The sequence below is a fragment of the Mustela erminea genome, chromosome 18, assembly GCF_009829155.1.
Source record: "Mustela erminea isolate mMusErm1 chromosome 18, mMusErm1.Pri, whole genome shotgun sequence".
In the NCBI taxonomy this organism is placed as follows: Eukaryota; Metazoa; Chordata; class Mammalia; order Carnivora; family Mustelidae; genus Mustela; species Mustela erminea.
Window position 1 is genome coordinate 37,466,658 of NC_045631.1, and position 26,047 is coordinate 37,492,704.

The following is a 26,047-nucleotide window of genomic DNA, read 5'->3' on the forward strand; positions in this document are numbered from 1 at the left end:
CCCAGCAACGGCTGGCTGTGTCCCATGGAATGTCTTCCTTGCTGCGGGGTCAGCCAAGAGGGAAAGCCTTTGCGCCAGAATGCTAGAGCCTTTCTATATCAAGTAGAGAAGGAAGGTGGCTGCATGAATCAGTCCGTGCAGAATTCCTAAGAGCTGGTTTCGTACCAGATATCCGAAAATCAAGTGAGGTCTGGATTATCCAGAACTTAAGATGCCCTTTTCTTACCCAGGGATACAGTCTAGATCTGCCTGTCCTTGGAGGACATACTCCCTTCCCAGTTTGTGAAGGAGCTCCTTTGAAGCAATTGAGGCCAAAATGGCATTCCTCTCCTTGATGGCCAGACTTGGTCTCAGAAAAGGCCCTGCTACTTCTGGTTGGCCGGAGACCCATCCCTGGCCGCCCTGCTTCCACCCACGCCCTGTAACCGGAGTTTCCAGCCTCCAGACAATGCATCGAGCACTTTCTCCCTGGCAGTTTCAGACCTGGGTGAGAGGTGTGGTTGTTGGAGGATCCCAGTCTCCCTTGACACACACCCGCCCACACCCACAGGCGCTTCCTCCTTCTGCCAAAACAAACTTTATTGCACCAAAAAGAAAAAAAAAAACTTCATTTATGTACAGTCAGATATAAAGACATCTCTTTTGACTCCTGTGCATATATTTCCTCAACTCAAGATTAGGGCATAAAAGTCAGGCTGGTATGCCAGACATGCTCTGCCCACGGCAGGGCCAAGGAGAGGATTGTCACTTAAAAGTGGGAACACTTAAATGGATGACAGACAACCACTGGACCAACAGGCCAAGGGCCTTCTGCTAAGCCCTGTACTTGCTCTGGGAATGGAAGAGGGAAATTGGCAGCGGGGTCCCTCTTTAAGTCTCCTTGTTAAGAGACCCAGCCTTAGGTATCCGAGATAAACTTCCGTTCCCCAAGCCCACTTCCTGTCCAGTTTCTTTGCTTCCTGCCCTCCCAAGCTGGACATTCTCCTTCGTGCCCAACCCCTTCCGAACTCCCCGGAAGTCCCATGACCCGCAGGCAGAAGCCTCCACAGCAGCGGGCAGGGCAGGCCCAAGTCATCCTCTCCCATACACGCGGCTGGATACTGACTGAGGCCCTGCGTCACACGGATCACCAACACCCCACTGGGAGCCCTAACAGTAAGAATCTGTAAAGTATGGGGAGAACACACCAAAAAGGGGAAGGCTGGAGTTTCTCAGTGCCCAGTACCACAGGGCGCCTAAAACACATTCTTCTGAGCCAACCAGCTAAAGGATCACTGCAGCTAGATACAGACAGAGAAGCAACACAGCCAGGCAAACAGCCATCAGAGCCAGTGACAGAGCAGCTGGGAAGGACGGGAGGCGGAGAGGCAAGAGAAGCAGCGGGGCCCACAGTCCCAGCCCCAGCCCCTCTGCCATTGGCGACCCTTGCTCCCCACAAGTCCCTGGGCATTGAAGTGGGAGGGAGGTTGGGGGGGGTAACTAGAGGCCAGGGTGAAAATACACAAGGACAGCCAAACAGAACACAAGAGGACTAGCATCAGTCTCCCCACTGCACCCCACCCCCAGGGGAAATACCCTCATCGTGGGTAGCATTTAGGAACATCTGTAAAAGACTATTGTATCTAGTGGCTCTCGTACCCCACAAACAGCAGCTGGCTGCGTTGGGAACTTTTCAAATCAGTGATTGCGGGAACAAAATCAGCTTCTCATGGTGCCTGTACAGGCTCTACCAGGACCTCAGTTCCATCCCAGTCACATTTACCTTCTGTCTTAAATCTGGAAATGGGCGAGGGAATGGGGGCGGGCAGAGGAGAAAGGTGCTCAGGTGCTAGGTAAAGCTCACTGATCAGCAGCCTAGACTCCACCACTGTTCCTTCTCTTTGGTCTGTCTAGAACAGTGACTATAAATTAGGAAAAACAAAATTATGCTGGCCCATGGGAAGTATTGGGAGAAGAGAGGCAGGGAGGAAAAGGGCATCGGGAAGCCCTGCTTCAAGACTGCAGACAGACAGACAACCACCCAGACTGCTTAAGTGTCACAGACAGCCCCCACCCAAAGCTCCCTTCCAGATATCCCCCTCAATCATGTGGGCACGCTCCCTCTTGGAATTACAGTTTGTCTCCCGCCTCCCCCTGAGGAGCTGGCCCCACGGAGAGGTGTGTCAGCCGCTTGTGTTTGCCAGAGGCCCTCACCCTGGGTGCTCCTGCGTCGGTACCTTGGCCCCTGCTATGGGATGAACACAGCCCCGGATGCTCGAGAGCCAGGGAGGTCAGGTCAGGAACAGCCTCCCCACTCCCACACCCTGGGATCCGAGCTGGCTTGGTTCTTGCCATCTTGCAGGATGACGTCACGTTTGGAGGGAGATACACAGTGCCTCTCCATCCCTGGGGTGGGGGGGAAGGGACGTTGCTGGGACCCTTGAGTGGGGGGAGGGGAGAAGGGAGCAGGGTCTAAACCCTCAGGCTCCCGTGCAGGTCTGTCTCTGTCCCAGACGAACTGCTATCAGAGTCCATTTCGGCGTTCTCATTATGGAGCCTCTCCAGCACTTTCTGACGAATCAGTCCCAGGCGCATCAAGAGGGACTGGTAGTCAAAGTGGCCACGCTTCTCTCCAAAAGGGTCCTGTGGGGGAAAGGAGACAAGCAGGATGGAAGATTCGAGTCTGGAGGGCTCACCCTAGAAAGAGCAGCTTCGGGCCCATGTTGGACGCATGGTCAACTTCCGAGTCATGGGGGCAGAGGGTAGAGCGCTCGATCCCAACAGCAGACAGCGCACCCTCTGCTTAGAAATATTACGGCACACTAACCGCCACCCAGACAGGTCTGGCTTGGGACAACATTCAAACGTTTTTGTTCCCTGAAAGCAAGCCACTATGCAGAAGAGGGTTACAGGAAAGGGGAGACAGGCAAGAAACAGAAACTCAAGACCAGAACTGTGACCATTATGTGTGCCTGTGTTCGCAATTAACTTCATAAAAACCATACAAAGGGAAGTATCATTTTTCTTTTCCTATAATTCAAAAGGGGAAATCTGCTTTTCCAACATCACAGGCAAGTCTGGAACTCAGGAGTTGGGACTTCCAGATAAGCACCCGTCTACTCTTCTGGAGAGACCTGTCAACACCTCCCTGTCCACTTTGTACGCATCACTCCAGGGCTGCCCAGCCTCGATCTCAGTCCCTGTCATTCTACACCGAACATCTCCGTAAGTTTTCTAGAAAGGGGTTAAGTGTCCTTAAAATCTCAAATATAACCAGGGTGGGAGCAGACAGTCTAAACACAAGGAACGTAAATGCTACACAGAGAATATGGCAGCGAAGTAGTGCACGGCCAGGGTTTAGACAAGTGGAGACCTCTTAAGTCACAAAAAGGTACATGATTTTTCCCTCCCACATTCTGCTTCTCCCACACAGACTCCTTCCACACTTTTGCCCACACATCACCCTCACGATCAGGGACCAGTGAACAGAAGTCACAGTCACTGTGACTGTAGCCCACACTTTCTGCTTCTCAGGGTTACGTTCCCCACGGGCTGAACTCCACACTTACTCTGGAGCCGTCATTTTTCAAATCTTCCTTTTTTCATCCTTGGCTCCATTTCCACCCACTTCCCTCCTCCCCAGACGCTGCTCTTCCCTTTCCTTCTCTCATCACGAGTTATTTTTCCTCCACAGAGTGAATATTGGAAATGCTTTTGAATACCAGCAGTGAGAATTCCTGATGGGGCACAAAGCATGGCAGGCATCACCTACAATGGACTCTGAAAAAGGGGTCGGGAACAAGTTAATGCTGATCTGGCCTTGCCCTTTAAGGTTTTTTGTTTTATATTTTAATTATTTATTTTTAAAAAGTAATCTCTACACCCAACATGGGACTCAAACTTCCAACCCTGGGATCAACAGTCACACTGGCTTTCCCGACGGAGCCAGCCAGGCGCCCCTGCCCTTTGAGTTTTAACTGGGCAGATGGGTAGGAAAGCCTTGAAGGAAAAAACAGGGCAACTACCATTTCTGAGCAGCAGCTGAGGAAGGAAGACATTTACTCCTACTGCTGCTGGTGCGGCCTGGGTGGGGGAAGCAGCTCAGGAAGAGCTGGAGAGAACTTTAAGTGGCCTCAGTCATTCATCCAAGTCAGCACGAACCTAAGCAAAACCACAGGTAATGATCCAAAAGACCAAGGAACCAGTCCTTCAGGACGGCGGGGTGTGTGTGTGTGTGTGTCTCACCCTCTTACCAACCAGGTCTTTTATACTGGAGCATGTTAACAATTTGGTTTCATAAGAATCTTTTTTTGTTTTGTTTTGGTTTGGTTTGGTTTTTTGTTTTGTTTTGTTGGGCTCCATGCCCAACATGGGGCTCAAACTCACGACCTTGAGATCAAGAGTCACATGCTCTACCGACTGAGCCAGCCAGATGCCCCAAGAATCTCCTCTTTAGAAGAAGCTTAAATCCTGCATTCCAACTGGAAGTGGAAGCACATTTCTCCAATGGAGGCCAGAAGTAAACAAATGCTTACTGTCTTCGTAACAGGAGTCTTTCAACATGTAAGAGCACATACCCAACATTTCCCTAGCCTCGATCTCTGAGCACCCCTCTGAGCCAGGGACTGGACTCAGTAGAGAACTCACCCTTATCATCACTAGGAGTCTGAGAGGGCTGAATGTTCATGGTTTGAAAAGACTGTTAAGAAGGGGAGGCATTCCAGGCTAGAAAGCAGGATGGTTCAGACTCTACCCATGAGCATCTAGTTGATGGCAAGACTGACAGGCAACTCCACAGCAATTAGGCAGGGCGGTCTCCTCCCTGGGCCACAGCAACTTAAATGACAAGTTCCTGTCGGCTCTGACTTCTCTGAGAGCTGCAGATGCTATCCTTGGGGAGGGATTTTATGGAGTCTGCCGTGCGGCCTCTGGAGTTGGTGGCAGGGGCTGCGTTACCTGCATTGTCTGGCCTTGAAGGTGCAGGCGATCTTTGCAAGCCACCTCATAGAAGTCGTAATACTCCAGGAAGGACTTCTCCATCACCCCTCTGGAAAACAAGCAGAGAAGCCTGAGCTAGGAACGTGGTGGGGAAGGGATTATCCCTTCACCATCTAACCTTACTGCCAATTAGAGTTCCCAAGCCCAGATTTGGCATCTCACAAAGACCTTCCTTTAAAAAAAAAAAAAAAAAAAAAATTTCAGAGAGAGAAAGAGAGAGAGAACATGAGGGCCAGAGGGAGACAGGATCTCAAGCAGACTCTGTGCTGACTGCAGAGCCCGACGCAAGGCTCGATCTTACGACCTGAGCTGAAACCAAGAGTCAGATGCTCTACTGACTGGGCCACTCAGGCGCCCCCTCACAAAGATCTTTCAATGGAAAAAGAAAGCTGACAACCCAAGACTGCTCTTATACCTCAGGGATTATTAAAGGAGGGTGACTGTTAATACTGATCATTTGAATCCCAACTTCAACTCGTGCCTCAATCTCGTGTTTTCCATAGGCCATCCCTTATCCCAACTCTTACTCAAAATTCTTCCAGAAGTTTGTTTCAGTAACTCCGACCTTATTCATCTAGTTTGAACATTTATGAGTAAACTCCAACACTGAGAAGTGGATTCATTATGAAGGGCTCTACGCCTCATTTGGTTATAGAACAAGTAAAGCTCTTCACTAGGTCCCGGCCCTCAGCAAACTGGAGGCTACGGCTATGTCGTTCCCATTGGTCTTGGCACTCTCCTAGAACAGAGCAGCTTGCTCAACTTTCTCTTGAGTGATCCTTAGCCAGTACTCTTTGAAAACGGGAACCAAAACTTTATGTTTTTCTGTATCTCCCCTGGTGCCCAATAGTGGATTTTGCCCCAAAGGTTCTCAGAGCTAAGCCTCCCAACAGCAAAACCAAAGTGCCAAGTGTGCGCTCTTGGCATACACCTACCGTAAGGGCTCAGGGCAGGGACACTTTCCTTCCATCATGTCACAGACTGCCACTCTGATGGTCTCATGCCGGATACATTCATTGTAATTTTTGCTGTCTCCTGGATGTCTCTCCTGTAATGTAACAGACACCAGAGGGCCCAAGTACAAATTTAGGCAAAGAGAAAAGTCAACAGGAGGAGACGTCGGGATTAACGTGGGGTGGGGCGCGTGAACCAAGTAAACAAACCTAGAAGATACCTTTCCAACTACAGCAGATCCATGAAGAGCAACTGAGTTTCTCTTTCTGAGATCATTCACCTCCCCCCATGCGTGCCAACACCCATCCTCTGTTACAGGTCACCCGGCCTGTAGGCAGCAAACTAGACCCATCAGATTCCTAAGGCTGAAATGAGAGGCCTCTGAGGTAAAGACTGAATGGGAAAGAACCAAATGTTAAGAATGGTGATGGGACCAAAGGGTAAACGTGACATTAAGAGTTTCAGTAAAAAACCCTGTAAATATCTGGATGCTTTCCGGCTAACTCCTTTTTATGTCTGCAGGATTCCACCATCACTGAAATCAACTACTATGAACCTATTGGAAGTAGCACCTGAAGTTTCCAAAAGAAAACTCCAATACTGACTGAGAAAGCCGATATGAATGTGTGGGTAGAGACGGAAGGGAGCACAGTCTCCCGTCCTTTTTTTTTTTTTTTTTTAAAGATTTTATTTATTTATTTGACAGACAGAGATTACAAGTAGGCAAGAGAGGAGGCAGGCAGGGAGAGAGAGGAGGAAGCAGGCTCTCTGCGGAGCCGAGAGCCCGATGTGGGGCTCGATCCCAGGACCCTGGGATCATGACCCGAGCCGAAGGCAGAGGCTTTAACCCACTGAGCCACCCAGGCACCCCGTCTCCTGTCCTTTTAACTCTTCCTCTACTCCGCAATGGTCCCCCTACCACCAACCTGACAACCAGAACCTTGGCCTCTGATTAAAACACATCATGAGCAGGAAAGACATATATACCCTCACTCTCTTACCATGGTTTCCAAAATGCACCATAACAGGCTCACAGGGGTGCCATGGGATACGTTCAACTTTTTTAGGAAAACCATAGTATTCACCACCTGTCAGTCAGCACGCCAACTACTAGCTTGAGCTCAGTGGGTCAGGTTGGACATGAAACTGCATTATTTTCCTTTCGATGACACGTGATGTCTGTGAAGCTGGACTGTCAATCACTACTTTGGTAAACAGCAAGCAGCATATGAAAACAGTGGGGAAGAGAAATGAGGGTGGTGATTCGACCAGGCTCCATGATCTTCGAAGTTGTGTGGTGCCCAACAAGTGTATCCTTCCTGACATTAAGACATTTCAGTTATTTAAGAAAGAAGTGAGTTGTCCGGATGTTAACCGCTACGAAACAAACAGCTGGCCACTTCCTTCTGCCTGGGGGGCTATGAAAAAGGGCACCCAGGGACCTGCGGCTGTGGACCAGTAACGTTTGGGAGAATAAAAGTCATAGTTCCTGAATTTCCAAACAAAGGAGAGACCTTCAAATCAGCTCCCTGGTTGGCCAATGAGGCCCTTTTCCATTTCTACCTAATCCTAAAATCAAATACACTATTTGTTTGGAAAGGAGATTTTGGGAATAACTTCTATTCCCTCTTAAAGAGTATTTCCTATTGTTCAGGTCTATAAATGAACCGTCAATGTTAGCATTACTTCAAATATTTTAAAAATTAGTTAAACTGTTCTAGTCACCTAAATAGAATCTTTGGGGATTATGATTGAACTCTTTCCCTGTACTTCAGAGTAATCCTGGAAGGCATTCTGGAACAGTGGAAAAACTCTTGGCTCCAGGGCAAATATTGGGTTCTACCATTATCTGTGTATCTTTGTGAAAGTTATTAACCTGTCCGTGTCACCAATATCTCATTTGAAAATGGGGATAACATTTACCCCAAGTGAGTATTCTCTGCAACCGAAGTGGGGCTCAAACTCACGACCCCAAGGTCAAGAGCTGCCTGCTCTTCTGACTAACCTGGCCAGGCGCCCCTACCTCAAGTTAGTGTGCAAGTTAAATGAGATAATATATATATACACACAAATTTGGCAGCGGCTGGCACATAGCATACCCCTGGAAAACGCAATTTTCCTCTCCCTTCTCTCTGGCAGCGCTGACTGCAATGTTCTTGCCCCACTAGCTAATAAATGACCAGGTCCTCTGGCTCTTCAGGTAACAGGATTCTGTAACTCCGGAAAAACACCCGGCTGAACAGGAGTCACTCCAGGAAGTACCTTAAGGGGACTTTGAGAGAATGGACACATACAGAAGAACCCACCAGTTGCAACAGCCCCCAAAAGCAGGCTTAGAATTAATTTCCAGAGGACTCCACTGATTCCCACCTTGTAGATTAATCCAAGTCAAATGGAAATAACCAAACAGTATTATAAGTTACAAGGAAAAAAAAGACATTTTTAAGGAGCACACATACCAGCTCCTTTTTTCTCCTATGGTGACATTAAACAAACAAACAAACAAGACCCTTAAGCACACCTCTCAAAGCTCTTCAAACTCAGTACTCCATTTCCCAGCTGCCCCTCTCCCCCCACTGCCTTACCTGCTCAAAGCCAGGCTCATTGTGATAGGGGTTCTCAGTCATTAGGGACTGGATGGAGATCAGCACGGAGGAGATGCTCTGGGCTGGGCTCCAGGCGGGGCCAGTCCACGTACTGGAAAACACAGCAGACAGAGGGAAGAGGGTGAGGCCGAGAGCGATGGTGAAGGCCACCACAGAAACACTAGTGCACCAGCACCCTGGGGCCTGGCAGCACCCGCATCAGTGAGTTAAACCAAACGTTTCTCTTTCACTATTAATGCTCTGGAATTCCCCAGCCTGTCTCACCCTCATTCACCAGAAATCAATCAACTGCCTAATCCTCTTATCAAGTGGGACAAAAGAAAAGAGGGTAAAGCAAGCTCTATAACTTTGAAATGATTTTCATCCGACTAGGAAATAAACAGTAGCCAGGGAAGGTTCCAATCATCAAAATGGAAGAGAAAAGGTATGAAAACAGTACCAAACGCAACCTAAGTGTTAACCTCTGTAAATCCTAAATCCGGAAGGTGGTGAAGGAGTTAGTGAGGAGACAGAAGCTGAGCACAGAGGGGCAGGGAGCCTGAATACAGCCATCTGGTTCAAGGCCATGTAGCAGGGCTGATGACCAGGGATCCTGCCCTGTATCAGCCCGCAGAGTGTCAGACTCTCTGAAGACTACAGGACTCTGCCAAAGGACAGGAAGGGAGTGGGTCAGACCCAAGGAGGGTCTGAAATAATATATGGAAGCCATCCCGAATAAAACAGAAGCACCAGAATTGCTCCTCTCTTCCATCAACCTGACCAGATCCTGGGAGGAGGAGCGTGACTTGGACAACAATGGCATTTTTTAGCTCAATTAACTGAAGAGGTGGCACCTGATCTGGAAGCTGAACACAACCTAAGCCAGGACTGGCTTGCTCAAGTTCACTGGCCAATTCCCTTTCCCTGCTACGCTTGAGGAAAGCCCAGTTAAGCAAGCTCATCATCATCATCGTCAAGGCTCGCTCTTCCGAGACTCTCAGCCTGCTCCCCTTAGCTCTACGCCTCCAGGAAAGCCAGACCCTGTGCTAAGACTTCCGCTAAGACTTCACTTATTTGAGAGGCAAGCCAATAGGGTAAATTTTCGTTACGTTTCTTTCGTCAGTAAGGCAGTCCCAATCTTTTTTTCTACGTAGGGAGGAAAGGACTGAGGCTGACAGAGGGAACAGTCGACTAAGAACACATGGGAATTTTCTACCCTGTGATTCCTCGTGGTCAAGATTCAAGTTCAGGGTAGCTTCTCCTTTTCTACCCAACAGGTTTCGGCCATTTGTACCCCACCATCTTAATTCCCCTGGTTCCACTGTGAGCTGAGGTTCGTTCAGAGTTGTTTCCTACTGGCCTAATGGGGAACCTGAACAAAAACCCTGTCTCGAACAGATGTCATACAGAAATAACTACCGAGTATCCTCACCACCTTGGGCTATGTATACCCCTGTCCTACCCACAGAGACAGATACCCTAACAACATAAAGGACCTCTTGAAGGACAACCTCCTGTGAAAGACTTCCTCACTGCCACCATCACAGAACATACCCCTGGATCAGAGAGATTAAAAAAATCAATAAAAGAAGCTGCGCCTCAGGTTGGGTCAGCTGCCTTCCCCTTCCCCCACGACCCCACACTTGGGAAACACACTAGACAAGAAAGAAAACGCACCCCCAGTTTGGGCGACTTTCCCAACTTCACCCTGCACTTATTCTCTGCCCCAGGGGAAACTCAGATCACACGAACAAGACAGATCCAGAAAACATCAGCAGACGGTTCCATTCTGAATTTGTAACCCCCCCTAGGCAATTAAAAGGGAACCAATGAGAACCGCATTAAGCAAAAATCTCAGCAGTGCCCAGAAAACAAAATGCACTTGAAACTCGTGTTTCTCATCTGATGTGATTTCCAACCTTAGACATTTTTCATTCAGATGTTAGAATATCCTATCATCCTCATCACCACCACCGCCTCCAAAGCCACTCATTGAGAGACTCAGAAACAAGACACCCACAATCGTACATGGCACAGATCTGCAGCCTTTCTCAACCCGTTCGGGAGAGAATCAAGCCCCGATGCCCTAAAGAAGTGGTTCTCAAGCTGGAGCGTGCGCCCCAATCACCCGGAGGGCCTGGAGGACACAGACTGTGGAACCCGATCCCTGGAGTTTCTGACACAGGAGGCCGGGGTTGGAACCCCAGAGTCCGCAGGGCTGCAAGCTCCCGGGTGCTGGTGCAGCTCGGGGAGAAGCACTTCGCTAAGGCAGCCATCGTAGGTCATAAATGAACTTCTCTCTTTGGCGCCTAGAATGATACTTGTCGTGTACCATCCTGAGGAGAACTGAGGTGACAGTCCCTCCAATCATTTTCTGTGTTCTGTGGTTCAGATGAGGAACCCCAGTTGATAAAGGCTGGCCTAGAGCAATTATTTGCTAACAACGAACTTGGCCACTTAGAAGAGTCTCCTCTTACCCTAGAATACTCAAGCAGACTTTCCCATTGCGGTAGAAGTTGGGGTTAAACCTCACTGTGTTATTGCCCGTTGTCATCAGTTTGACCCGAGGCGGGTGGATGGGATAGTCGGGCGGACACCGAAACACGAACAGGAAGAAACCCCCTTCATAAGGGGTGTCAAATGGGCCTGTGATCAATGCATGAATCTGCAAAATAAAACCCCATCTCAAAATTGTGAGGTGATGTCCCATCCCAACCCCGCCTGGCTTCCACGTGCTCCCCACACCAGAAGCAGGCCCTTTGGCTGGCATCTGTATTCCATGCCCTCACCGTGCAGGAGGAGCAGCTGGGACTCACTCGCACTGATACACAGGTTTGGAACTTAAGAAACCCCATTCTGGTGGAGTGGCATCTGACTCGGGGGCTACATTCTACAGTTCGAGCCTAAGGTGAAAAGTGAATCCGATCCAAGATGACCCTTGAGTGTCCCTTAGAACTCCCCGGCAGCAGGGTTTTGTTTAGACTTCCCTCATCAGTGCTGTATGTGACAAGTCTAGACGGCACACCACTGCACACATTAAAATATGCACCTGTAAAATATTATCCTAGCACGTTTAATTTTCAGAAACGAGTATCTATTTTTACCGAGGAAATGGGTAAAACACGCGTGTGATGCGACCCCACCCTCCACTTATGTGGCTGAAAGGGGAGGTAAGTTGAATGGAAAAGAGCCCAGGGACTGGTGGCCACAGCACCGGGGCCAGTAAGGGCGCAGAGCTGAGGTTGTGATGGAGGCCTAGGGGGTCTGCTGCCTCCAAAGAGGATCAAACCTACTGTGGATGATGCGGCTCAGGCTGTATCCAACTTGTGCCAAAGATGGAAAGAAAAATGGGGAAAACTCAGGGTCCATTTGGAGCCCTTCAACCAACCTCAGAAATTTCCCCAATACTGTTGGTTAATTTAAGAAGAAAACAGATCGGTAGCATTTAGAACAGAATGCTAAACTCTTTCCTCCAGCCACGATTACTGAACAAACTTTCCCTTCCTGAAAGGAGGAAAACCTGAACAAACTCTGTTATATTTCTTCTCCTACAAAGGCTGCTAGGCACTTAAGGTCTGCTCAGAATTTAAACAGCAAGACGAAAAAGGACCTGCAATGCAATGCCTCAGGCCCTACTTTGCCCTGGTGGCACCACGGATTATCTTCTAGCCCTCAGTCATTTGGAATAGCAAGCTCAAATAGCATCAATAGGACATCAATTCTGGGACCCCGGGGAACTAGCATTATTAACACTGATACTTGACTGAGGACAAGATGTCCCAGGAAAAACATTTCCAACCACATAAAAAGAAAAAAAAATCAATTTACAGGGAAACCTATTTGAAACAAAACAGAAATACCAACAACACAATGTCTGAACTTTTACTCTAAGAAATTTGAAACTATGGAGAGGTTTCATTTAAACTATACTAGATTTAGGAAATCTGATTTCTTCCCATCAGTTTAAGTGAAGGTAGAGCTTATTTAAATGAGGGTAGAGCACTCAATGACAGAGAGGCCTGAGTATCTAAGTCAGAGGAATTTCAGCCTCTCTGTGTTTGAGTGGTGAGGACAAGACAGGAATGGTCTCTGGGGTGGAAAGGATATTCAAAAGCAACCAGTGAGGATAGGAGCCTAAACAAGCCCATTTGAGTATAAACTCTGTTCATTCAGGTCGGCCCCATCCCCAATCTTCTCTGCATGTGATTTACATCATCATACTGTCAAGAGTGACAGGAGGAGGGAAAAATTGGGATGAAACGAAAGACTATGCCATCTATCAGCCCAACTGGTGCATTTCTGAGAGTGAAAGAGTACCCTAATAATAGTTAAGCTGGGACAAGTGGCATAAACTGGGATTTTCCAAGTCAACCGGAACTACTGACACCTGAGTAAAAGACACCTGTTCAAGGCTCTGCTCCACCTCACTGTGTGACCTTGGGAAAGCCACTTATTCTCTTGGGATCTTGATTTATTCATTTATGTAGTCAGAGATGTGAGCTGGATAATCTTTTAGGCTCTTCCAACTTTCTGGGCCCAACTTCCCAACAGCCCCCAACCCCCTCCAAGTTACATACCTTAGTCATGTCAACAGTATCAGGTACGACGAACATTCCTGGAGGAGGCTCCTTATAAATGGACATGATATCCCTGTATAACACCAAGAGGAGGTGGGGAAGGGAGTGAGGGAGAGGAGGAAAAAGGGGAATCCCTTGAGCAGGACAGCTGGTGGCACCTCAATGAGGCCAGGGTTTGAGAAAGTGGTGCTTGGTACCACAAATGTGCACACTGTCTTGTTGGCTGAGAAATCTCAGCTGAGTACTTGTCAGGCAAGCAGAGAGCAAATTATTATCAAAAGGGCATTGTTTCCTCAGGGGGAGGGGGGAAAAATCAGAGATCCCAATGGCATCAGATGTCACCCTGGAAAAGCCACATCCCATTTACTCTCTCTTCCTCCCACAGGCAATTCATTCACTCCCCACCTCCGAGACTCCCAGGTACTATGACTGAATACTAAACGAAGACTGTTCAGTAACTGGGAAAACATAATCAACTCCATCAAAAAAGCGAATCCCGTAGACAGTGGACCGTTGTTGGCACAGGGATTCTATATAACAAGTGAGCTAGCAAGGAGCAATCATGGTCTTCCTGCCCAGGGTACCAACAGGGTAGAGATCTCTTCAGACTGCAGAGGGTACCCTCTGAAATCACTGGGACTCACATCTGAAAGATGACATGCACTGGCTACTACAGAGAGAGGATCTGTAGGTTGTCGTGCACAATCTAGAATGCATCCGTTGTGAGCACGGGTCTAAGGGACATTCTAGGTGGGAAGATGCTTGGTAGGGTACATAGGGATGTAAAGTGCACACAAGTGAGAGAGCAAAGGAAAGAAGTATTGGCAGAACTCAAAGGTCAAAGTCAGGATTGGCAGACTGAAGGGGATGGAGGACAGGAGTAGAAGCGAGTGCTGAGATTCTGAAGTTAGAGGTGGCGACCCTGTTGGACCCTAATAGAGCTGGTGTCTGTGTCAGGCACTGGGCCAGGTACTTTACACACAATGTGCTGTTTAATGGTTATTACAACCTTGAAAGATAAGCAGAGACATCTGAAGGGACTTGGAGCGTGGTGGTGGGGGGGGGGGGCGGTGAGATTACCTAGGTGAGTAGGGCTGCAGTGGAGGGGCACAGGGAGAGGTAGAGACCGGTCATCAGGAAACAGGTTTCAGAATTAATAGCGGTCAAAAAGCATTACTTTTTCCCTATGCAATAGGTACTACGCTAAGCATTTTTGCAGAAACATTATCTATTAAATGATAGGATCTAAGATCAGTCACCCAAGAAATAAGCACAGAAAGGACTTGGGCCTTTGTTCCTCTATCTGAATTAGGTATATTTGCTTCAGAAAAGTAAACCAGACGACGGAGAAGAAAAAATACAAGAAAGTCCTGAGTGGGATAATACAAGCCAGAGTGAGACTGGGGGAGAAAGCCTGCATTCCCGGAACAGGTGTGAGAGTGGCGAGCGTTGGGGTTCTGGAGAAGTGGTTCAAGGGGAGACTGCGGGTATGTGAGGGAAACGATCTAGACTTGGGGAGTCGGTTTGAGGACATGGGGAATAAAAAGAAAGGTTGGTCTCGACTGTGAAGCCACGAAAACCAAGCTCTACGTGTGTTACAAACGGGGCTCAGGAGGCTACGACGCGGGGCTTGGGGGGGGCGATGGGTGGGGCCTCCGGGCAGCATCTAGCAGGGCTGGGGTGGGGAAGGGGGGAGAGAGGCGGCGCGGAAGGCGGGAGGGGGTGTTGCTGAAGCGCGAAAGGGTCGGGTTTCGGGCGGGAGGTATGGGGGAGGGTGTCCGGCACCGAGACGGAGGGCTCAAGGGAGGTAGCCGAGGGGCGGGGTCGGACCTGGGCACGCGAGGAGGGCTTTGGTGCGTGTGGAGCTGCGGGTGGGGGGAGAGGGGGCTTGGATCGCAACGCTTCGGGCTGGCAAGACGTGGGCCTTGGAGCTGGGCCGCCGCGAGGGAAGCGCGGAGGCAGCGGGCGGAGGGGGGGTGTAGTGGGAAAGGGGGGGCGGGGAAGGTCGAGCCCCGGAGCTCGGGGCTGGGGGAGGAAAAACCCCGGCTCACCGCTTGATCCGAAGTAGACACTGCGGCGCGGTTCGTTCGCCGTCCCAGTCGGAGCTGAGTGTGGGGTCCCAGTGGCTAAGCAGCGCGGCCCCGTGGGCAGCGGCCGAGGGCGGGAGCCCGGGCAGCGGAGCCAGGCCGCTCCCCGGCCCCCCGGCCCCGCCCGCAGCCGCCGCCGCCGCCCACACATCCGGCAGGAAAGGCGGCCCGAACCCGCTGCCGCTAACGCCAACAACACCGGCGACGCCGCTCGCCCCGGGGCCCGCCGCCCCGGCGCCCGCCGTCGCCGTCGCCGTCGCCGCCTCCTCAGTTGGACTCTCCGCCATCGCTGCTTCGCTTCCGGGACTGCTCGGCAGCACGTCCGCCGACCAGAGCGGCCGCTGCTCCCTCCCGCTCCCGCACCACCGAGAGCCGGGCCAGAGTGTCCCCACCCTCCGCTTCCACAGCCCGGGCGGCGCTGGCTCCGCCCACCCCCGCCCGACCAGCGAGAGGCGTTCTGCAAGAGCGTCCACCCACGGTCCTCCAGGGCGAGAGGGGGTGGGAACTGGAGCCGGGGCCCAGGGCCGGCGTTGGCCCTCGCTTTGCGGGAGGAGGCTCTGAAGCATGCGGGGTCGCCGAGGTGCGGCTGAGAGCCCAGTGACGTGCAATATTTAATTTTCAAGTGTGGCAGGGAGAGGAAGGAAGGAAGAGACCCTCCTCGGTCCTGTCCATGGGCCAGGAGAGGGGATAGAGCTTCCTTGGGGAAGGTTCTGAATAGATGAGTCGACTTGCTCAGGGCTCTTTGCTGTCTGAAAACCTCTAATTTATCCTTGCTTCCCGCACCGTCACCCACGGAGGGCAGGCTGCCATTGCCCCCTTCCTGCAACAGAACCAAAAGGAAGGAATCAGAACCGGCGAGCGAAAAACTACCTCGTTTTAGAGTTTATTCAGTATACATTTATGAAGGGGCTAGTAAATGCCAAGCACTGTTGCTAGGCGTTGCCATAGGGATAATGAAACAGACCTAGAGAAGCTCGGTAAAAGGAAGAAAATCAGGCCTCCTGACTCCAAGCTCAGTCTTTTTTCTTCCCACAAGTCCTCGAATATACAGGAATCAAGGGGCTGTGAGTTTAAATCCTGGGAGGATTCCTCAGGGCTTTCCTGGGATTTGTAAGGTGAAATAGCATACTATGGACTAAGAAACACAGAAGCCTTCTAAAATAGACTTTCTCTTTTCTTTTTAGCAACAACACAGGCTCATAATCTTGTCCGGAAACTCTTGCCCAGATGCATTTCAGAATTGAAAGTAACACTCCCAGTAAGGTCTGGGGCACCTCCCAGTAACCAAACTGATATTTCGACAGCAAAATGTATGGATATTCTTACTAATTTAGGGTACACGTGTGAATATCCATAGTACATCAAACAAATAACCTCCCTCTGTGTTTTATTTGGCTGCCCATCTGGTTTTTAGGAAAAAGTACACTTTTCACTGTTTCCTGAATTTTCCAATAAGGGACCATAGACTTGAGTGGATAATAGCCAGCACTTATTGAGACTAAAAATTTGTTTCTGGGGTGCCTGGGTGGCTCATTGAGCATCTGCCTTTGGCTCAGGTCGTGATCCCGGGGTCCTGGGATCGAGCCCAGCATCGGGCTCTCTGCTCAGTGGGAAGCCTGCTTCTCCCTTGCCACTTCCCCTACTTCTGTTCCCTCTCTTGCTGTCTGTCCAATAAATAAATAAAATCTTTAAAGAAATAAAAAATAAAAATTTTGTTTCTCTAGCTGACATTTACTGAGTGCTTAATATGTGCCAAGCATTTTGTATACTTTGTCTTATTTGTTCCTTACAACAGCCCTATGAAGTAAGTACTATTATTAGTCCGTTCTGACAGATGGAAAAACAGAGGCTTACGGAGATTCGGTCACTTAACCAGGGTCACACTGAGAGCAAGCAACAGATTTGGGGCTGTAAGCCCAATCTGTCTGACTCCAGAGAAAACGTTTTAACTGCTGTGTGATACTGTCACAGTCTGGACCTCTCCCACATTGACTGAATTTTACTTCATGTGGTCCTTTGTTACCTGTTGCTCCCAACCCCTATCCCACAACACACACACACACACACACACACACACACACACACACACAACTTGCTCTCTTGGGGCTCTCAAGCATGTACTGTCTGTGAACCCAGCAGGGGGCCTGGTATAGCTTAGGTACTTAACATGAAGTGAAATGAATCAACACAATGTTTTATACACATTTCATGTTTTGTTGGTTTAGCATTTTACCACTCCATAGTCATAAGGATACCAGATATCTATGAAAGGATACACAAAAAACTGGTAACAGTGGTTGCCTCCAGATGGTTTGATCACTGACAAGGTGGGCCAAGGTGTGTGTATGGATGGGTACCTTTTTAATATTGTACTGTGTATCTATTGACTATTCAGACTAGGTTTTATTCATTTTTAAAGGATTCTGGAATTTTGTTTGGTTATTATTCATTTAGTAAGGTGGTCAAAGTCAACTCAATGATAACCTCACAAAGAAAAATACTACTCCATCCCTCCTCCATGATTCTAGTCTGCAGAGGCCCAGAGATGGCCCCGGGGGCAAGAGGATTCCTGCATGGGGTTCTTCCCTTACTACAGGACTATTGTTTTCAGTGGACAGAAAACATCTTGGATCCAGAAGAGTTTCCAGCTTTTAATCTGTACCGCTTACAAATAGCCTGTTTGAGACTATTTCTGCATCCACAGAATGGTGCTAATTCTTACCTCTTAGGGTTTTTCTGAGGATTAAGTGTGACAGTTCTACAAGCGTTTTGTAGAGTGTCAAGCACTGTCTGAACAATGGGCATCCCACTTGCCCATGTATGGTCTCTCCTCCAGGCCTTTGCTCAAACTTTTTCTCCCTGGAATACTCTTTCCCTCTACTCTGCCAGGGGAAATCCTAGTTATTGAAACACTGAGCCTCTATTTCTCACCAGTAATATTGGTAAAATGATAGTAGCTATAAAGAAGAGCGAACGTGGGGCGCCTGGGTGGCTCAGTTGGTTAAGCGGCCAGCTCTTGATTTCAGCTCAGGTAATGATCTTGGGGTCCTGGGATCGAGTCCCACGTCAGGTTCCATGCTCAGCGGGAAGTCTGCTTCAGCATTCTCTCTCCCTCTTCTCTGTCCCTCCCCCCAACTCACACCCTCTCTCTCTCAAGTAAATAAATGACTCTTTTAAAAAAGAGAGAGATAATGTGATAACTAATGTGCACAATACCTGCTCAGAGTTAATGTTCAATAATTATTAACTCTTACTATTCTGACTCATCTTTAATGCAGGCTGAAATACCACTTTCTCTCCCATGATTTGCACCTCCGGGTGTATTCTTATTGTTACTATTTATTAGTCATTTAGAATTACTCTGTCCTCGAGTGATTCATACCTTTATTGCAGCACATACTACTTTTTACTTTTCTGGTTTGGTTACCCTGTCTAGCTACTATGTGTGACATACTCTAGGGCAGAAAACATGGAGCACCATCTTGTATCTCCACGAACTGACATCCAGTGAATGCTGCAGACATGGCAAACAGAGCGGAAATGAGAACAGGGCAGCGAGTTGCCCTTCCCCTGGCCATGGGTCTCTAGAATTTCAGCCCCTCCTCCTGCTCAGATATGCCTGTTTTTCTTTTCAAAAGGCTGAGCCAGGCTTGCACAAGGAATCTGCAAGTCAAGGCCCGAAGGGCCTTAGAGCATGGCAGCTGCTTAAAGGACCAACTCGCCACCTTCCAAGGGAGCTCCAGGTAACTCTAAGCCAGGGAAGAGGAAAGGCCAAGGAGAGGCTAGCAGCAGAGTGTTAAAAGCTGGAATTGCTCAGTCCAGTGTTTACTGACTTTTTCTGGCTGCTTTTCTGGCAGCTTGGCTAGAGGGCAAGAGTGTGCCTTCTGGAGCCTCTCCCATGTCTTCTGGGGATGGATGACACAACTAAGCTGTCTTACAGGAATTTGGATCCAAGCCTCTCTCCTCCACAGCGTCGGACTTCCCTGCGTCTAGCCGTCTCTTAGTGCGATAAAGTTTGGTAACACCTTGCTCATAGCAACTAGACAAATGTCCTCCCCCAAGGACAGAGGCCAGCAAGTGTCACAGAGTCCAGGTCACTGATATGCCTCAACTCTAAGAGGCGAAATCGTAAAGATCTTTCTCCCCTTCCCCAAAGTTCTATGTCCCTCAGGAGCAGTCCTTCCCCCACATAAGGCCCAGTCTTTTGTCCTGGGCTCAATGCCAGGGATAGATGAATTCCCATCCAGGTCATAAAACCTGGACTAAAATTAAAAATCAGAGCTTGGACTGGGAGTTTGTGGCTTCTGATTACAAGTGATAATAGCTATATTAAAGAACTTTTTTTTTTAATATTAAATAACTTTTTTAAAAAGATTCAATTTTTCTAAAGTAATCTCCATACCCAATGTGGGGCTCAAACTCACAACCCCGAGGGGCGCCTGGGTGGCCCAGTGGGTTAAAGCCTCTGCCTTTGGCTCGGGTCATAGTCCCAGGGTCCTGGGATGGAGCCCCGCATCGGGCTCTCTGCTCGGCGGGGAGCCTGCATCCCCCACACACACACCGCCTGCCTCTCTGTCTGCCCCTCTGCCTACTTGTGATCTCTGTCGAATGAATGAATAAAATCTTAAACAAAACAAAACAAAACAAAAAAACCTCACAACCCCGAGATCAAGTTGCATGCTCTCCCAACTGAGCCAGCCAGGTACCCTCTTAAAAAATTTAGGAATACAGGTGTTATTACATCTCTCTGAATACATGGAATGCTACATGTATCTCATTAACACTGCAATGCATATGTTACATGTATTATCATTATTTGCATACATTTACCTGTATTATCTTATTGTCCCAACCACTGTGAATTGTTCTTATCCCCATTTTAGAGGTGAGGAATCGAATCTCAGGGGAATTACCCAGTTGAGAAGTGGCAGGGATGTGTTTGCATTCCCCTCTATGTTCTTTGCTACCATGCTGAGCTCTTCTGGAATAGGTACTAATTGTTTTTGGTCACTGCCTCTGAAGTATAATGAAAACAGCGGATCCTCACCGAAGAATCATACACCTCTGTAAGTATTTTGCATTAAGCAAGATGGTTCCCCCCTAAAGACCCTAAAGAATTGCAATGGTAATTGACTAACTAGCCTTGTTGGGGTGGGGCAGCATTCTCCCCTCACTCTCTAGGGTTCTCTAGGCCAACTACATTCCCAAACTTGCTGATTTGGATTTGTAAGTCCAGCAACTCCAAGGCTGTTTGGAGCTCACGATCAAGGGAAATCCTTGCCAGCCCCTTGGCCAAAAATTAGGTTCCTGGAGCTTCACAGGAAATCAAGAGAATCACCCTCCCTGGAGGCTGCTCCTTGATTTACCATTAGAGTGACCTGGCAAGGATGCCGGCCTGACATCCCGAAGGGTTACTACATTCCATTTTTTTAACATTACCAGTTTAATCCATTGCTCCCTTGGGGATACCTCAGCTGCCAGTTCAACCTGAGTTCCATTCTTTCTCTTTGGCCCTATGATTCCTGGGCTCTGCTTCAGCTTCTAAAGATTTTTTTTTTTTTTTTTTTGACAGAGAGAGATCACAAATAGGCAGAGAGGCAGGCAGAGAGAGAGAGAGAAGAGGAAGCAGGCTCCCTGCTGAGCAGAGAGCCCGATTCGGGACTCGATCCCAGGACCCTGAGATCATGACCTGAGCCGAAGGCAGCGGCTTAACCCACTGAGCCACCCAGGCGCCCCTCTGCTTCAGCTTCTAATAGTAGCTTGTTGGGGACAACCTTAAGAATTACTTAAAGAGGACAAGCAGCAGATTATGGGAGATGAGTAGTTCTAAACTGGGAGTGATTTTGCCCCCAATCAGGAGACATTTGGGTGTTTAACTGGTTGTCACAACTTGGGGGTGTGGAGGCCAGGGATGCTGCCTACCACCACACAATGCACATTATCTGGCCCCAGATGTGCCAAGGCTGAAAAATCCTGTGGTATGAGACCATGATTGTTGAATGAATGTCAGATGGACTTGGGACTGGAACTGCTGATGTGCTGTGTGCTATCGGGCATGTCAGTGAACTTGGGTAAAGCTTAGGTGAGTCAGCACAGTGATAAGAACACAGGTTCTGGAGTTTGAATTCCAGCTTTACTAATCAGCTGTGTGACCTTCATAGGTCACCTCACCTCTCTGAGCCTTTTTCCTTGACTGTAAAAATGACCTCATAGGGATGTTGGAAGCCATTCACAGAAAATGCTTTGCACTGCACCTGACCCCCAAGAGCTCTTGTGTTAGCTGAGGTTATTACCCCACTGGCTTCCTTGCTCTCCCTCACCTACAGCACAAAGTTTTGTATCCACATATTCAATGTGGGACACTGTTCAAGATTTCCACTCTTAATGCCCCCAACTCCTTAAGGACAGGATCTTAGATTTCCCTGCCTTCCCCAAGACTATTAGGAGGATGCTTAGCACTTAAATACTTGCAGACTTTCCTTAGTTGCATGGAAATTTTATCCATTCTTCTTAATTCACATTTTTTGGTGTTTCAACCCTCTTTGCTAGCTAACCTTCAGCTGGATAGGAATATTCTTGGTTTCGCCATTTTGCAGAAGTTTTGAAAGGGAGGTATAAGGCTTTCACAAAATGGGTCCCTACTTCTACCCCTTTTGAGACCATCCAATTTGAGACAGATCGTTGTTAACCAGCACCTCTGTGTTTATTTTGTTACGGTTAGCTCATGCTGGGGCTTAGAGAAGCAGTGGTTGTGCGTAGACCAGCTGAGCGCTCTCTTCCCTGGGTTATCAGTCACGCTTTAGCCAAGCTGGGGAAGCCTGCTGGGCCAAGACTGAAACCACAAGGAAGATGCTGTGCAAGGCTCTCTAAACAATTTACTGGTTGGTTCAACCAAAAAAACCCCTCACCCCTTTTTTTCCCTAGCAAGGCTAAGACTATAAATTCTCCAAGAACAGGAACTGTACCTCATCTGCTTATTCTAGAATGTTTAGACACTCTAAGAAAAAGTGTCTTTCATTCTTTCATCTAAGAATGAAAGTGAAACTTACAAGGGGGACTAAAGGCAGGCAGATGGAGGCCCGCCTCCATTTCCAATCAGCTACATCACTTCTTTGGGACTGTTTCCCTATTGGTGCCACCCTGCTTGTGGGGCCGTCACAAAAAACAGATGGGGGACGCCTGGGTGGCTCAGTTGGTTGGGCCGCTGCCTTCGGCTCGGGTCGTGATCCCAGGGTCCTGGGATCGAGTCCCGCATCGGGCTCCTTGCTCGGTGGGGAGCCTGCTTCCCTCTCTGCCTGCCTCTGCCTGCTTGTGTTCTCCCACTCTCTCTCTCTAACAAATAAATAAATAAAATCTTAAAAAAAAAAAAAACAAAACAGATGGGACAGCACAGCAGTTAACGGGTTAGGCTGGCCTGAGGTGGAATCCCCAGTTCTTCCACTGCCCAACTCTTGTGATGCTGGACAAGTTATTTTGCTGCCCCAAGGCTTGGTCTCCTCATTTGTAAAACAGGTATAAACCATTTGTTGAAATAACTAATTAGGGGCGCCTGGGTGGCTCAGCAGGTTAAAGCCTCTGCCTTCTGCCCAGGTCATGATCCCAGGGTCCTGGGATCGAGCCCCGCATCGGGCTCTCTGCTCAGTGCAGAGCCTGCTTCTCTCTCTCTCTCCCTGCCTGCCTCTCTGCCTACTTGTGTTCTCTGTCAAATAAATAAATAAAATCTTAAAAAAAAAAGAAAAGAAAAGAAATACCTAATTAAAACAGCTTGGTGCAAATTAGGCCCCTCAAGAATGATACATTATTATTTTATTAAATTCAAACGGAAAAAACCCACCAATTATCATTACTTGGACAAATCCATGCTCTCTCTGAGAAATAAAGGGAACCCTCCATGTTCTCAGGTCATGGCAGTGCCACTTCTCAGCCCTGAAGATTTGCAAACCACGAACGGATGACCCATTCCCACTTCCCTTGTCCCAGCTTTCCACCAAGACCCTCCATAGGGGCAAAGGACAGAGGCACAGGCATATGGGTTTAGAGAAACGTTGTGTTTAATGGTAAAGCTGAGCACACTCCAGCACCGGCATGGCCTGAAGTCGAAGCAGCAGGGGCGGGTAGGTGACCCTCATGGAACCTCACATGGCGAAGAGGATGAGGAAGGCGACCATCAAACAGAAGAGCCCCATGGCCTCAGACAGGGCAAAGCCCAGAATGGCATAGGAGAAGAGCTGCTGCTTGAGAGACGGGTTCCTGCCAGGGACAGAGATCGATGCCAGCCAGGGGAGAGGAAGGGGTGAGGGCATGGGCGGTGAAGGACATAGGAAGAGTGGGCCAATGGCCGGGGGGGTGGGGTAGGCTGCTGAAACTGGGAGAGGGCCTAACCTATATATATCCTGGGGATTTAGACAGGTAAGCAGAGTACCAACATGGTAAGTTTAATACAGCCAGGTTGGAGACATATCTAAATACTGATTCAGAGATCACTGGAGAAAACAGGAGGTCAATGGAATCAACTCCGAGCTAGCGGGACCTCCTGCTGAGGCTTCTCCCAAATGGGGTGGCATTTATGGTAGGAGATGCTCTAGGCCACCCCCAAACTTACCTGGCATAGCCAATGATCAAGCTGCCAAACACTGTTCCAATGCCAGCCCCTGAACCAGCCACACCAACTGTGGCAGCCCCAGCGCCAATAAACTTGGCTGCTGTATCAATGTCCCGGGAGACAACACTGGTCTGGAACTCCCGTCGGGCCACCTGGAGCGGGGAGTTGCTGCTATAGGATGGCTGGGAGGCAAGCAGGGAAGGAGAGGTAGTGAGGCACAGGACAGGTTGCTGACTCCCATACCCTCACTCAACCCACCTGGGCTCTGAAACTGTTGGCAAATTGCCTGGTAGGAAGAGAATGCTCAAGACTGCAGAGCATGCTGGGAATCAGTCCTCAGGCCCATTTCCCGATAGGGCCAGGGAAATTTTGTAGGTTAGGGAAACTTCATTTTTGCAAACTTCTCACCTACAACGTTCACCTTAGGGTACTTGGAGCTAAGAGCTATTAAAGCACCACAGATTCTCTAATTGTCCTCCCACTCTGGATTATAAGGTCCCTATCTTGAAGAACCCCTCGCTGGGGAAATTAATTTTTAAGATTTTTATTTTTAAGTAATCTCTACACCCGATGTAGGGCTCGAGCTTACAACTCCGTGATCAAGAGTTGCATGTTCTACCGACTAAGCCAGGCAGGTGCCCCTGGGGAAATTTACAGGAGGGCCCACAGTCCTTTACCTGTTTAGCTGGGATGTCTGGCCTACTCAAGAGGGAGGCAGACACAGGCCTGATTAGATCCCTGGTACAACAGCGAATCTGTCAAATCAGAAAGACACATTCCTCCAAATCAAGCAAGGGAAACAGGAAAACCTAGATGCTGAAATTGTGTCAAAAATGACAAGATTATAAACAGAAAAAACACCCAATGTGTTTCAAGGTCAATTAATGCATTCCTGTATCTACCAGACAGGCCTACACCAGAGACAGCTGTCCAAGACCCAGGTGCAGTTAGCAGTGGCAACTTTCCCATTTAAACCCAGGTACCAAAGTTCATTTCTACGGGCACAGCCCTGATCACTATCCCAGAAGGGAAGAACCCACACTAACATCAAACTAGGGACAGGGAGGGTTTGCACCCGGATCACCCAAAGAATCAGAAGGGGGAAATCTTATTTTGTTAGAGTGTACTCACTGTTACACACCCCGTATGGACTGGGTCAAGAAGCCTGCTGAGGCTCCTCGAACGACCAGCTAAGCAGAGCCTCCCTGCAACCGAGCTTTCTTGAAACATGCCGACAAAATGCAGTGGTTCTCAAACATGGCTGAACACTGGAATCACCTGCAGAGTTCTGGCCAAGCTTGACTGACTGCTTCAGTGGGCTGTCTGGCTACCGCCAAGCCAGCCTGGGTGTCAAGATTATCTCCAGACTCTGACCACGCTCCAAAGCCAAGAAAGCTTGGTTTACAGGTCTAAATAAACAGGGGTTAACTGCATCACTACACCCTCCCCCCCAAAAGGCCAACAACATCTGGATGCCAAGCTTCTCTCAGTTCATTCATTACATGTCGACAGGTCCCACATCTGGCACTACAGATCACCCCGGAGCCGCAGCTTACCAGAGCCGGAGAAATGAGTAGTGCCCCGGTGGTCTGCATTTTCTCAGTCTGCAGAGGAAAAAATAAAGATTCATGCACAGCCCAGTCGTCTGCGTACAGCGGCGACCTTCGGTCGTCCCCTTCACCCCGTCCGTCCTCCCTCCCTGGACCACCACGTTCTTCCTTGCACCGTGCCCCAGCTGAGGAGGGCATTAGAGGTCAGAGGGACAGCGCGAAAGGGTCCGCAAAGGAAGGTCACGGGGATCTTCAGTAGAGGAAGGAGGGCCCAAATCCCAATAAGAAAACGTTGCTAAAGAGGGTGGTCTCCAGGGAAGACTTTTGGAGGCAGATACTGGGTCGGTGCCCGGCAGAGTGCTGCCCATGTTACACAGCTGTTCTCGGCCCGCCTCAGTGGGGATAGTTAATCGCTCGTTACCGTTGGTAATTAACATTAATTGTTAAGGATATAGGCAACCATCGCTTCTCCCGGCCCGGGGGACAAATGCCCCTTCACACAGCCCAGCCTACGCCCCTGCCCATCGCTGCCTTCCGACCCCGAGTCACCTGCACTCCCACTGCCCCGCTGTCCCTACACCGACCACAGCGTTTGCCCCGCTCAAGGTGACTGACTCACCTCCCGGCTTTAGCTCTAGGTCTCAGCACTCAGCTCCCCGACCCACGTGTCCCGGTGTCCCCCCAGTCTCATTGGTCGCAATCCTCCCGCATCCTC

General features: G+C 49.1%; 2 protein-coding genes across 3 annotated transcripts; both read right to left on the minus strand.

Moving 5' to 3' along the window:
* Window positions 1–561: 561 nt before the first annotated feature.
* Window positions 562–23,891, minus strand: UBE2Z (ubiquitin conjugating enzyme E2 Z). Its single transcript, XM_032319671.1, has 8 exons — window positions 23,783–23,891; window positions 15,145–16,000; window positions 13,094–13,166; window positions 10,994–11,181; window positions 8,517–8,628; window positions 5,913–6,025; window positions 4,936–5,026; window positions 562–2,622 (listed from the first exon to the last, which is right to left on the minus strand). Exons 2-8 carry the CDS (start codon window positions 15,744–15,746, stop codon window positions 2,452–2,454), a joined length of 1,350 nt encoding a protein of 449 aa, XP_032175562.1. The 5' UTR covers window positions 15,747–16,000; window positions 23,783–23,891; the 3' UTR covers window positions 562–2,451.
* ATP5MC1 (ATP synthase membrane subunit c locus 1) lies at window positions 23,210–26,047 on the minus strand. 2 transcript variants are annotated; one of them, XM_032319675.1, is made up of 5 exons: window positions 25,952–26,047; window positions 25,339–25,386; window positions 24,460–24,537; window positions 23,783–23,964; window positions 23,210–23,430 (listed from the first exon to the last, which is right to left on the minus strand). In XM_032319675.1, exons 2-5 carry the CDS (start codon window positions 25,375–25,377, stop codon window positions 23,316–23,318), a joined length of 414 nt encoding a protein of 137 aa, XP_032175566.1. In that variant the 5' UTR covers window positions 25,378–25,386; window positions 25,952–26,047; the 3' UTR covers window positions 23,210–23,315. The 2 variants fall into 2 exon arrangements, with proteins under 2 accessions (XP_032175566.1, XP_032175565.1); XM_032319674.1 differs by having other exon boundaries at window positions 25,882–25,987.

Coding starts and splice junctions, on each gene's coding strand:
- ATP5MC1 (XM_032319675.1), bottom strand. CDS start 25,377: ATGCAGACCACCGGGGCACTACTCATTTCTCCGGCTCTG. Junction 24,538..25,338: donor TACTCATTTCTCCGGCTCTG/GTAAGCTGCGGC, acceptor CTGATTTGACAG/ATTCGCTGTTGTACCAGGGA. Junction 23,431..23,782: donor TTGATCATTGGCTATGCCAG/GTAAGTTTGGGG, acceptor TGTCCCTGGCAG/GAACCCGTCTCTCAAGCAGC.
- UBE2Z (XM_032319671.1), bottom strand. CDS start 15,746: ATGCTTCAGAGCCTCCTCCCGCAAAGCGAGGGCCAACGCCGGCCCTGG. Junction 5,027..5,912: donor CCCTGCCCTGAGCCCTTACG/GTAGGTGTATGC, acceptor CTTGTTTTCCAG/AGGGGTGATGGAGAAGTCCT. Junction 2,623..4,935: donor TTCAAGGCCAGACAATGCAG/GTAACGCAGCCC, acceptor TTTCCCCCACAG/GACCCTTTTGGAGAGAAGCG.